General features: G+C 45.1%; 1 protein-coding gene across 5 annotated transcripts in view; it reads right to left on the reverse strand.

The window, feature by feature from the left end:
- The window catches only part of SMOC1 (SPARC related modular calcium binding 1), a 136,158-nt gene that overhangs the window by 22,230 nt on the left and 100,287 nt on the right, over positions 1 to 13,641 (reverse strand). For all 5 annotated transcript variants that reach the window (XM_075426244.1, XM_075426246.1, XM_075426245.1 and 2 more), the window contains exons 8-9: positions 3,826 to 4,018; positions 2,850 to 2,932 (exon numbers count right to left, since the gene is read on the reverse strand). In XM_075426244.1, coding sequence (XP_075282359.1) covers positions 2,850 to 2,932; positions 3,826 to 4,018 — 276 coding nt within the window. The remainder of the gene's footprint in view (positions 1 to 2,849; positions 2,933 to 3,825; positions 4,019 to 13,641) is intronic.

Below are 13,641 nucleotides of genomic sequence, written 5' to 3' on the forward strand. Positions count from 1 at the left end.
ATTTCCTTGCTTCTTAAAGGAGCAAAAGCATAATTCATTTACTACCACGTTAATACTGTAATAATTGCTCCAGGCCACCAAGGAATGAGCATACTTAACTTCAACCCGCCATCTCCAAAACCATTGTCCAAAAACTCGTCACCTCTCATCCTATTATCTTCTCTTGATGTGACAAAGAAGCCATCACCACATCCCTCACCTCTTCTCTTTCCCCGAACCATGCACTACCAATTAGTCAGGTGATTATGGCAGCAGACATCAGAAAACAGCCTCCCCCTAGCAACATATAACAGGGTCAACCCTTCCTGCTTTTCCCGGACAAGCGGAGAAGCACGTGTACCCCAATCAGAGCACCAGAAACTTACTGTGATCCCTTGACAGCTGAAAGCAGCTTGCAAACTGATCTGACAAAACTCCCTCCTTTGCAGTACTACAGGCTCTGTTCTCTGCAATAGCTAACCAACAGACCCTTGGCTGTCTCCATATTATGTGCATTACACACACGCACACCCCTCAGCACTCGTTTGGCACATGGTCCAGAAAATGTCAGCATTGTAATGGGTAAGCTGCTATGGCAGCCAGAGTAGACCACTCACTTAAAGGAGCTTTTTGTTGCAGTAATGAGAAGGTTGAAAAACCATTTGCTAGAAGTCATCTCCCTGGGGCCTCAGCATCTCACCGTCTGCCGGAATTAGCAGCTTGCCATTTGCTATGTGCAAGCAACACTTTCTTTCCTTCTTTCTTTCTTCTGGCTTACTTGTGGACGCAGCCAGGACACAGTTTGTGAGGAGGGTATGAGTAGGTGTCCAAGGATTCGGACTTACATCTCCTTCACCTTGGCCTCTGCAGGATCTCTTCACACAGGCCAAGGCACATGCTGCCTGCAGCACTGGGTAGTAGTGGCTTCAGTTGCCCACTGAAGTACAGACAAACCTCCAGAGGAGGAATAAGGCATGGGGTCCCCCTTACAGAACTGAGTAGAAATGGAATGATCAGTCTCAAATTGAAGCAGTGTTTTTTGTTAAAATTTAGTCCTGGTAAGAAAGAAGAGCAGAAAAAGTAGAAGGGAACATCCCTTCTCACCCCCTGCAGCTTTGGCTCACCAGAGAATTTTTGCATAGAAGAGCAGCTAATCAAACAAGCCTCAAGTCTGAATCAAAAGATCATGGAGCACAGCACCTCTCAGGCAGACAAACCAGGATCAGATCCTCCACCTCCTAGTCTGATACAAGTGTATTTTCAGTGTCAGGAACCATCGTGCCAGCCAATCCAGCCAAGCCCAGAGCTGAAATTTTACTCAGGTACAGAAAAGCTTGAGCTGAGAGAGGAACTCTCCTGAAGTCTGATGCTGGGACCAGGCCACTAAGCCACAGACCATCATGTGTCCTCTTCTGCATCAAGCAGTTCCTGTCCCCTTGTCCAGATGCAGCACAGAAGGGGTGGGAGAAGAGAAACGAAACCATTCTGTCTTCCTGAGAGATTAGAAAGAGTCTCAAAGAAAAAGCCCAAGAGCAAAGGATTTTCACAGCGGAGTTCTGGAGAGGCAGGGGGGAAGTGCAGGGAGAGGCAATAAAGCCAGGGGAGAAGGGGATGGGGAAGAAAAGAAGTAAGGTTATTCTATTTTCGCATGATTTCCTAAGGATATGATCCTTAATGCAATCATTTAGCTGGTTTCACCACCCCCCCAAAGTAACAGTTGAACCAATTCGCCAATTCCATTTGATTGTGAGAGGGAGGCAGATAGGAAATTTCGACACAACTTGTGAAAATGAGGAGCTGCACAGAAGAGAGTCCTGCTGAGGGCAGAGTTGCTAAGCAGAAAGCTACGGGCCCCGAGGTCAAGAGCCAGCAGGAGGAGAATTAAGAGACAGAGACGGCAAATCTGGAACAAATCTCATTTCCTGTGCTAACCTGCTTAGGGACAACTCACTTTATGCTAGCCCTCGAAAGGGCCAGGAGAAAACAAAGTGGGATCCAGAGCTACCAGCTCTTTCTGCAGAGTTCCTGGTCTCTGCCGCTCCCTCATGGTGGAGAGGGACCCACTGTAGCTTGTTTTCAAGCAGTCAGCCCCCACCCAGGAGAGCAACGGCTGATCTCTCACTGAGGGCCCCTCACTCCACTCCTTAGGCGTCGGGAAGGGAAAACCAGAGCACAGGCAGGTAGGATAGCATTTTTAAGAGCCACACAAACAATATGCCCAGCACATCTTCCTAGCAGAAACAAGGTAGGCAAAGAGTAAATTATTGTTTGTCACTCCATTAGGAGGGAAAAGCAGAATATAAAACAAGCAGCAATAGGAGATAAAGGGGGTCCCAGGCAGAAAATGAGGGATAAAGTCCAGCTAAGTGAGCAGTCAGCATTAGTTAAGTGACCTTAGTGTACCAGGAACGCTGCTCTGCCTGGTCCCTGCAGTGCCAGGGAGCCAGCTGGTCCACTGACAATTGCCAGCTGTGACCTCTTTTGTCTTTCGTTGCTCAGAGGGCATCAAGCTGCTGAAAAGCCCTGCTAAATGCAAAGGATCCTGTCCTGGCCAGGCTTTGAAGAACAACTTTCACTACTGAGCCCATTCTTCCCCCAGGGGACCTCCAGGCATCCAGGTTTCTTTCCTGAAAATTCTGATCCCAGACATGTTTTCAAGGAAGGGCAGACAGGCAATAAACCAGCCCCCAGAGCACTCCCAGCCTTTTCCAGTTCACTGCTGAAGCTGGAAGTGATCCAAAATAACACAGAATAAAACCCATGGTAAAACATGCACGGTGAGAGAAATCTCCCATCTCCTGAATAATATTCTTTGCCTCTTAAGGGTCCCGTGGTGAGAAGGCAGAGATAGTATCTTGTTCCTCTCTGACCTGGAAGTTCTCTGTCCTTGAACGGATCATCAACCTCTGTGCTCTTCGATCTGGCATCGCTTTCACACACTGGAGTCTCATAGCTGAAAAAGGAGAACAGCAGATACCAAACTATGTGACATAGCTTTAGTGTCATCAGATGGTTTTGAATGGGTCATCTTATCTGCTCACACAACAACCTGCAGAAGAAATACTGTTCTCAAGCATCTGTCGTTTTATGGACAGTGTGCAACAGTGGCAGAAGCTGAGAGAGGAGGGAGAACATATTCTGAAGTCCAGTACCAGCCCAAACCCACAAACAGCACAAGGCCCTCCTCCAACTCTTGGGGGCACAGGCTGAGCTTTCTTCCAAAACTTTCCACGTTCTGCAAAATCCCTGTATCTAGCAGAGCTTAAGTCCCAACTCCTACAGGCCTGTTTTTATAACTTGCCAGACCCACAATTTGTTTCCAAACCCCAAGTGAGAAAAGATTCCCCAGGCAGTTTTAAGATGCAAAGTAACTTAAAGAAAACTCTGTCATTGGCTTAAAAAAAAAAAAAAAAAAAAAAAGTATCAGCACACAACCGGTCTTCTAAATATGTACTGGTCAACATCCAAGTGGCTGCAGCATGGAAGTATAAAGCAGAGGATAATGCAAAGCCACTTCTCACTGCTCATGCCCCTGACCTTTACTCTTGAGCAAAGCCCCGGTCCCTGCTACCACCCAAAAGCTGCAAGCTAGCAAAAAAAAAGGCTGCTTTGCATGAATACTTAACAGAGGAAAGTAAGGGTGGTAGTTACTACACACCAGCTCCTACAGAGAGGGAGCTGTATAGTAACATTCAACAGGGAACATCACGTACAGCATCGCTAGCTCTAAGGAAGGTAGTACAGAGCTGACTGCTCTAGAATTAGGAACTTATCTTACATAGCAACAGCATTTTTTAATATCTCATCTTCTCCAGGCAGGCATCTTGCCAGGCCTACAGCTCTTACCGAGTGGAAGTACCAGGCAGGGGACGTCCCGTGTCCACCAGGACACACCAGCAGTACCCAGTCGACTGGTGGCATTGCACCGGTTTGTAGAGCCCTCCGGGAGCACACTCAGGGATGACGATGCCCTCGCGGGGGTTCTGCCTGGCCTCCTCCAGGGCACTCTGTCTCTCCTGGTCGCAGGAGTGAACCTTCTCTGGAAGACAGGAGGGAGGTTGGAGGGGGTGGAGAAGAAAAGGCAAATCAAGATCACCTTCCTCAGCTCAGCAGAACACGGATATCCTTCACATCACAAGACCTTTGTGTCTGTTTCCTTCTCAAACACCAGCATGCCTACATCCCTAGGGACTCAGGGACTTGTGTCTCAACAGCTTCCTCTTATGTTTAGCTGTGACAACAAGATTATGGATTATAGATGTTGATTGCCAGGTGCCCAACAAGCCAGGAACAGCACGAAAAAACTGTTACTGTTCACCTGGGTTTTGGAACAGAGCTATTGGATAACAATAATTCACTATTACTGTAGTTATAGGGTAAGCATTTCCCAGATGATATTTTCACATACTGAGAGATCCTAAATCATGATTTGTATTTTCCAGTTAAACAAAGGAGGTAAACACACTGCCCTGCCCCCACCACCTCTTCCTCCTTCTCAGTAGCACCTCTCCAACACGATCCCAAGAGGAGAAGGTTATGTTTTAACACCGCCTTATCCAGCGCAGACAAGACCTGCACACACCTTGTCAGGGAACAGAATGGGATATCTCATTGTACCACACTGCCATCACCTCTCCAGCACACTCCACTGCTGTTCCCACCTGGAAAAGAGGACATTCGACAGTGCTTCCTTAACCACCCACCCTGAAGTAAGTAGGACCTTGTCCCTCAACAGCTTATTACACAGGAAAGGTTATTTCCAAAGACACTGTCAACCAGAGAACAGAGTACACAGACAGCACACGCTAAACAACAGAAAGAAGCCCAGAAGTGGCTTCTGCAGCCAGCCTGGCACTTTTGGCCCTAACGCTGTCTCTTCAACCACCACCTGCAGAGGAGTGATGCATGGAGAGGTGCCAGGCTGCTGCCTCTTGTCGGGACCAGGCACTAGAGGGGGAAGAGATGCACAGAGTACCTGCGGGACATTAAGACCCTTGTGTCTCAACAGCCAGAAGTTCTCAATTACAAGTCTTTAAACATTCTGGCCTTTTGAGCAGTAGGAAAAATTTTCAACTATGGAAACCACTGAAGATATCACAGAGAGAAAAAAAGTGTGCATGTAGGACAGAAAGCAGTCAAGGCAGCTGATCACAGGATTTAAAACTGTTTAAGTCTAGGGTAAAAAAAAAGACAACAATATAGCTCGTAACTTTTATCCTTAAGCAAGTGATGAAAACCAGAAGCAGGAACAGTTGTTCTCTCCTTCCCTAGCTTTCCTCTCCCTCGCAGTTTACTCTGCTTTTTTATTTTCTCTTTATAAATAAGCCACAACATCTGACATTCCTTGCCACAGCTAAGAATCTCCTCAAGCTTTCAATACATAAAATGCTTCAAAACACTGACAGGCCATGACGCCACAGGTTTGTCCCAGACTGCAGACGTTTGCATGGTCAGCCAGCAGACATGGCATGACCTCAGCATCCTGCCCCCGGGACAGGCTCAGCACACAGCCAACACGCACTCACTGTTTCCATGTATTTTGACTGCTTGTCTGTACTCCGTATTATATTACATCTTATATTTTGGTGATAAATTCTGGGGCAGAGAGCAATTTTTGTTGCGTATTTGGGGAACAGAAGGGGTGCTGATTCTTAAGTAGAATTCCTCAGCTTGGCAGCAGCAGGTACAACACAAAAAAACTCCAGTAGGTCTGCACAGCATCACCCGAGTACGGCATGCTTTGGGTACCAGAAGCACTCCCACCGGTTTCTAATTTAACTGTAGCAGCTGAAGAGCCTGAGAGACCCAGAATAGTCTCCTTCTCAGTATTTCAGACCACTGTCGAGCCTGGGAATGTGAAGGGCACCTGAACTTTGCCACACACAAATCCACACAACCGAAACACAGAATAAAACTTTTAAGTATCAGCAAGTCTGACTCCAACAGAGAGAAACTTGATCGGGAAGGAGCAGGAGGGGATAAAGTCAACAAAAACTGAAAGGGAGCTCAAGCCTCAGCTGATATTTAAGCTGACTTCACTTTGCTGACAGATTTCACATCTGAAAAAAAGGCCCTGTGACTGTTCCCAAGCCGTACGTGGACAGAGAAGCCATTGAGCGAGAGGCCTGCAGGCTCCTTAACAAACCACTTACATCACGAGGGGCCCCTGCTTGCCCGCGGTCTGCCGACAGCAATTCACACCTTGGCCCTCAGGTGGGGAGGATCATTCATGCAGCTTGGGGAAGCAAAAACAGGGACAGAAGTCCCTATCATCACTTTATATAACAAGTAAAAGGAAAAAAGCTTCTGCTGAAGAGAACTACATTCCGGGAATTTTTCTGTCTAAATCCCCAAAGCTTCCTGAGTGCACAAAGTCAAACTAAGATCTCTCAAGTCCTTTGAGTCTTGCAAAACCAGCACTAAAAATGTCTCTGAAAAAAAAAATAAAAATAAAGTGTGCGGTTTTTGTGTATCAGGACAAAAAAAAAGCCACTTCTACTGAAATCAAGAAAGAAAGAAAAAAGAAAGAATAATGTCTTTTAATGAGTTAGTATCTTATTTTACACACACTTGCAGTTAGGTATGCAAATTAGACTAATAAAATGTACAAACTTACACACAGATTTGTACTATTCCATTAAAAAAAAATTCTCTGCACGTATTAACAGAAATTTGTGGAAACTGAATAATCATGGTAATTACTACCAGAATACAGAACTAACTGGTAGTCACTCCTGTTTGAAGGGTATCTAAAGGCTCAAACAAATCTTACAGGTTTTGCTCAGCTGACATCAGCTAGATGTAATGACGCAAAATATGCCATCGTTACCAGTATTCAATGGCATGTCATTAGCAATGATAGCAGTACAACTGAAATAGCAAGGAGATAAGATTTCTCTCATTTCCAGCACACATCTAGAAGCAGCATCTTTTCCACTACATCCTGAAGAGCATAAAGCAGACATACTGGAGCAAACCAAAGGCCTAACCTGTCTCTGTTTCACCTCCAGCCATGGTGAAAAGCAGATGCTTAGAGGAGAACAGAGGAACAGGACAAGCACATACTTCTTTTCCCCATGTATTTCATGTCTCAACCAGCTGCGAATCTGAAACTTGCAGAGACAGACATGGAGTTTGCATTTAGTGAGTAGCAATAGTTTTTCCCCTTCCACCAGTTTGCCATGTCTCCCCTCAAACTTTTATTGACTATGACATCCTGCAGTTAGTTCTGTGGCTTGACAGTTCTTGTGGTGTGTGTGTGGAACACAGCACATCCTTTGGTTTGACCTAAACCCGGCTCCCACTAGTTTTGTTTGCTGGTCTTACTTCTAGAGGATGAAACAGTGAACAGCTTGCAGTCATTCCCTCTCTGCCTCTCACTGCTTTACGGAGTCCTACTTCACCTCTTTTGCATGCTAAAGAGTCCCAGCTGACCCAGTTGTTCCTTCCATGAACCCTTTCCAGGTCTACCATACCTTCCCCGAGCTAGGGGGGATCAGAACAGCAAACACACTGACACTAAATGGAGGCTCTAACAGCCTTGTGGAAAGTTCCTTCAGTGCCATCTGTCTACTAAGCAGCAGCAAGCATTACCTAGCACTAGCCCCCAGGGAGGCTCCTTCCTCCAAGCTACCACTCTAACAGCACTTAATTCCCTTAAAAAATAAACATGAATATTAACAGTTGGGGTGTATTTCAACAGCCAGCAAAATCAGCTGGGAAATCCATACCATCAGCTTCCCTAGTATGGAACTTGGCATGAACTGCATACACTGTCACCCTGAAAGACAGTCTCGCAGGTAATGAAGGGATCATCAAGTGCTATCCCAGCTCCAGGACTCTGAAGTCAGCCTGTTCCAGTCAGACTGCTTACTGGAAAATTTGCTGTTGTTACCAAGGCCAGGTTTATGGAGGATAGTGAAAGTCTATGGCCAAGCTAGAAGGTTTAATGCCAGCTATGAAATTAAGCTGTCATCTTAGAAAGAAGCATATATTTATTATATGTGCAAGGTACTTAAAAGCCTATTCCCCTTTCGAGTTAATGGGGGTTGCAGGCACAGATAGAGCAAAAAGGTTTTCCTTCTCTCCCTATGTTAAACATTTAGAGAAGAACATTCAAGACAGCAAGTCAGTGGGACAAAAACAGCCTTCCCATGACCAACAATCATATTACACACACCCCTATTTTTTTTAAAGACACTGTCACTTTCCCCTGTTTTCTGCCATCTCTGCTTTAAGACAACCATCAGCAAAGAAGTTGAGTAACACTTGCCAACTCACTGTTGCTGGGGATCAAAACCTTCAGGAGGCAGCAAATCTATATTACAACAAATCCAATGACAGCAAAAAAAAATATGGAATGCACGCACACATGAAGGAGACAATCACTAGCAGAAATATCCATTTTACCTTAACTGCTCAGCTCTGAAATGCTGTTTGTTCCTTCTTACTCTTGACTGCTTCTAACACTCCTTGAAACATTTTTTAAAAATGGTGTCTCTGAAGCCATGAGCTATTGCAGGAAAACAGGGCTTGGACATCTACAGTTGTACATTATTTATGCAATGATTTTCCCCTAGTAATGGCCTTCTGAGAAATACATGGTCAGATTCATAAAAAGGTCTCTCATTCCTGGTCCCTTAAGTGCACAAATTCAAACATACATCTAGTGCCTGCACATCGAAAAATAAAAATGATGGATGAAGTAAGGGACTCATCTGACTGTCTAATAAACTAGATTGTTATTAAAGAGATGGGGCGTTTGTTTACCTTACAAAGCTGAGAAGAGAGGGTATCTAGCAGCATCTAACCAAAGGCTTGTGCTTAGCAGTTCTCATGCTCAGCTTGCAGGGCTAGACGCAGCCAATGCATCTGCGGATGAGGCAGCCCCCCCCAGACGCTCTCCTGATATGTAGCGACTCTCATTGCTATTAGAGCCAAAGGACAAAGCATCCATCACTGGGGCTGCGAGAATGCTGTAGATGATTAGAGTGGGACATAGGGAAGATCTATCATCCAATCACAGTAGATTATTTTTTTAATATTGTTCTTCTGCACTTGATTTTTTCTTATTAAAAGAGGAGGGAGTCCATGACACCAAAACCAACCACCTTGGAAAGATCCCTACACCCTTGAGAGACAGGAGTCCTTCTTCCAAACCAGGCAAAAGAGAGGATTTAACCTCCCTCTGTGCTTCTGCCCAGCCCCAAAGAACTTACGTGAATAGCCTAACCCCAGAGCCACATGCTATGCCAGGCCAGGCAGATTTCCTTCTCTTTCCCTCTCTCCTTGCTTTTGATCAGAAATTCCATCTGGACCAGGGAAACATCTCCCATGGAATTTCCACAAAAAGCTTCAATTTTAATGAACAAGCATTCATCAGAAGGGGAGGAAAAGGCCTTTCAGTGAAGGATTCTTAACCAATCCCCATTGTTAGTGCTGCAACAGGGACCTGACTTCAAATTACTATTTAAAACAAAAAAAGAAAATCAAAGGCATGCCTCTCCCAAATTTTTTCTGTTCAACTCCCAGCTTTCACCTCCATGAGGAACGAGTGCAGCACAGAACAAAAGACAGCAGTACGGATATCTAGTGCCAAGTTCCTACTGACATCCTGTGCCAACCAGAAAGTGAGAACTGAGTGTCTTTGTGCCTCGGCTTTCCTCTCAGTGAGGGAAAGTGTTTGCCTGTGTCCCAGGGAAACTTAATTCAAACAGGGTTGATTTTTCATTTTTAACCTGCCTTTACACTGCTCTGGCAGAGAAGAGGAGCCTTGAACTGGTTATTTTATCATAGCATGTACACCAGCTTAAAGGTACTTCTACATTGCATAAGGGAGCTTTAAGTGAACAGCAGCAGGTCCACCCCAAGAGAACAGGTACCTCATCCCAGGACAGAACTGAGAAAAGCCATGGGCCAAAAGCGCAGCCTCATTCCACAGAGAAGGTTCAATGCAGGTTATATCAGCAACCCAAATCTGCATCCCTTTGACCTCAGAGGGGAAATAGAACTCGAAAAGCCTTGGGTATGCACATGCACAAGGGCTGGCAGGACTAGCAAAGCAGTGCGGTGAATAGGCACTAGCTGCCTGTCCCCCGAGCAGGGCTGAGGGCGGAGAGAGAGAAACAACCCCTTCTGTGTTTACTAGGAGCACAATAACAGCTGAGCAAATACGGCTCATGGGGATAGCATAAATCTCTCTGCACCTCTATTAGTCACCAGCACTACTACCCACTCCACCCTGTTCTGTCTGGGACCGTGGTCCTTCCAGGGTATTCTGGCTAATGTAAAAGTAAAGAGAAAAAATGAACCTTGCAGGTGCTCCCAGACTGTACCCAGTTGAGCAGTCCTTGCTTTACCTTGGTACTCACTCAATTTCGTATCTCAAGGCATAGGCTACAGAGGAAGCCGAGGTTACTACGTGTTCCAGTGCTGAACAAGTACAATACACAGGTTTAACAGGTGGCTTATAATTTAAAAAAAATGCATTGTTCCAAGTGGGTCATTAAACTTCAGATATCCAGGAACACATCCTTCCCCTGCCATTTTCTTTCTGCTCAAAGCTGCACTGGACTCCCGCCAGTGTTATATTATGAGAAGCCTATTCAATATCTACTCTCTAGCTTGAAATAAGGAGGAATGGCTGAAAGAAGCACTGTCCCAAGGATTAGAGTGAACTTGATGAGGGACATTTTGATGCACAACTTGTGCTCACTTTGCAGAAACTGGGCATTGAGTGCTGCCCAGCTAGGAAAGGATTCTGCTCCACAGGGTTTCCAAACCACACAGGAATAAAGCTCCACGCCTGCACAGCTTGAAACTTGCCAGTTGAAAGCTACTTGTTCCTGCAATTCTAATTCCACTGTCTTTCAGGCAGGGCTTGGACTCTTTCTCCCACCACATCTCTCCACCAGGCCATTGCACAGTCCTAGCCCTCCTAGAGCGAGGAGGATGAGCAGAAGGATAGAGCTGAAGGATGGCAGAAAAAGAATCATAATTTCTTTATGGCTACAGTACATCATCCTGGCAAAAAAAGCGCAAACATTTGCATGTTCATACACAATGCATTAGACAGAGCTCTGATTAAATTTTGATTCATTAGCTTATATTACAAGTTGTGTCATTCTCATACACAAATGAGGAAAATGGAGACTACATACAAATAATATGAGATAGTTGCCTAACACTGCAGGTTAAGAAAAACATGCTCCAAGAGGAGGTCTGAAAAGTTCTCTGTGACACAATTCTTCAGTATTGAAAGTGATCGCGAGACTAGTCTCGTATCAAATTAAATGACCATCTTGGCTAGTGGAACATAGCATTTGATTTACAGACCAAAATTCAGGAAAGAATTCAAAGTCATCTTAATAAATGGTTTTAAATCAGTGCAATCACAACTCAAGTACAAACCATAACAACCAGCAAGGAGAAATCCAGTGCATGAAGAGGAAACTACTGGCGAGACAGCAAGACTTGGGGAAAAAAGGGTCAGGAGCTTAGGCAGACCACAAAAAAGTCGGCAACTTAATGACATTGCAAACAACGACAAAAAAATCAAAACAGGTAAACCTAGCAGTGGGATGTAGTGACAAGAGCCTCACATAAGAAACAGGCATTAGGGACTGGTGAGCCTTTAAATCAGCCCTGTGTCCAGCTCTGGGCACTGCTGAGGGAGAGGTGGACCATTTGGCAAGAGCGCAGGAGGAAGCAAGGGAACGGGCAGAGGTCTAAGACACTTGATCTATGAGAAAAGGCTGAAAGAATTCTATTTGTTTAGTCTAGGGATGACATTCGGTCTTCTGAGACGTAAAAGCTGTTACATAAAAAAAGATGGTCATAGATCATTTTTTTTTTTCCCCATGGGTAGCTCAAGTAGCAGTCAGCTTACTTGGAGAAAGGAGATTTAGGTTTGATGTAACAAAGCCCTGGTGATAACTGTTCACTCACTGTAAGAGGCAGCGGGATCCCTATCGCTGCATTAGGAACAGGTTACACACATCAGAGCTTCTGTTGAGTAGATATGACCCTGAGTTAAAATGGGAAGGGGAAAAAAACAAACAAACAATGCAACCTCTTCGGGTCTTTTCCACTCTCCTCACACCGAGAAGCTTCAGCAGATCCTAGATGACTGAGGTAAACACAGCCTAAAATCTTCAAGATAATCTGATCTGTTTCCAGATTTTAGGGTCTGATCTTCCTAATGCACCTGGCTTCCATATTCCATACGACAGCTGTAGCTGTGCAGCACCTTCACAACTACAGTTTTTGCAGTCTGAGCACAGTAAGTTCTTTACATCAGGACAGTTCCCCAGCAGTAGAAAAGCTTTCAACCTTAGACGCTGATCTTGTGATTTTGAGGGGAAACCACCCAGAGTCTGCATTTTTTTCTTCCCTAACACCTCTTTTACATTTCACATAGTTTCTAAGCACTGTTAGCTTGTGGCATACCTAGCTTTGAGATAGGCCACCTGCCTTTGAACACATTCATTCATTTTCCCCTACACTCTTTCCACACTGAGGAATGCTGTTCAGTAAAATGAGAAGCCATAGGTGTTTCCACTGGAGCCTCAACATTATTGGTAAACTATTTTCACTTCCACACCTGTTTTTAATAGTCCTTGGAACAACTACCACAGCAATTGTTGGAGAACTTGCCTACCTCTGCTGGCTGGAGTATACGAGAGTACGCTATTTTTACAGTATTGTAAGTGTATAATTATAGGACACCAAATCGAAAGCTTTTCAAAACTGTCACAAACAGGTAAAAATATTTCAGACTGGTCTACATAACAACGGTGACATTCCTTTTTTTATGCTACTGCTGGTAAGTAAAAGGTGGGAAGAGAGACAATTTTATAGCATGACGAGTCTTTTCATGTAATGACAGCTCAGCTTTTTCCTGTAGTATTTAGCACTTTACGAGGAAGCAGAGGGAATTGCCTCGGACAGGAGTGCTACCACTCACCCTTGGACACTTCGCTTGAGCCAGGCTGACTCTTGGCAAAACACTCAGGCTTTGAAAGTTCAGTGATCTAATATATGGGATTCAGACATCAGCCACAGCACAGAGAAACTGCACCCACTGCATCAGTGTCATGAGATGGAGTTAGCCCTCTTCCACATTGGGTTGAAAGGCAAGGAAAGGACTATAGAGTGATAATATAGCTGAGGTTAGTGGTATTTATCTGAATTACGGCCTTACACAGACAACAGTCCCTCCAGCTGTGGGAGCTCATGCATTATGGGGGTTCCAGCTCCAGAGAGAAGCTGCCATTTTGTGCTGTTGGAGCCTGTTGAATGAGCCTAAGATGAGATGGGAGACTTATGACACCAGCAGGATCACAAACCTCCCTGGATTATAACTGATGAAACTGGAGAAATGCCATTCCATTCACCCAGAGTGAGGGTAGCCAGTTTAACACATTGTCCTCCCTCACATGTCCTGACAGGCTGAAGGCTGCCTTGCTTTTTAAGCACACTGCCATGCCTTTGTGGGGCTCTGAAGGTGGGCTGTCTCCCCAGCATTCTTGCCTGACTCTCGAGAGACAACCCTCGGGACCTTCTGCCAAGAGATCTTTCCAGCTACTTACATACCATTTCCACAGCCTGAAAAAAAAAGCATGCAGCTAAGCCACCCCTGAACTGTAATGCAAATGTACTCAC

The sequence above is a fragment of the Opisthocomus hoazin genome, chromosome 7 (genome assembly GCF_030867145.1).
Source record: "Opisthocomus hoazin isolate bOpiHoa1 chromosome 7, bOpiHoa1.hap1, whole genome shotgun sequence".
In the NCBI taxonomy this organism is placed as follows: Eukaryota; Metazoa; Chordata; class Aves; order Opisthocomiformes; family Opisthocomidae; genus Opisthocomus; species Opisthocomus hoazin.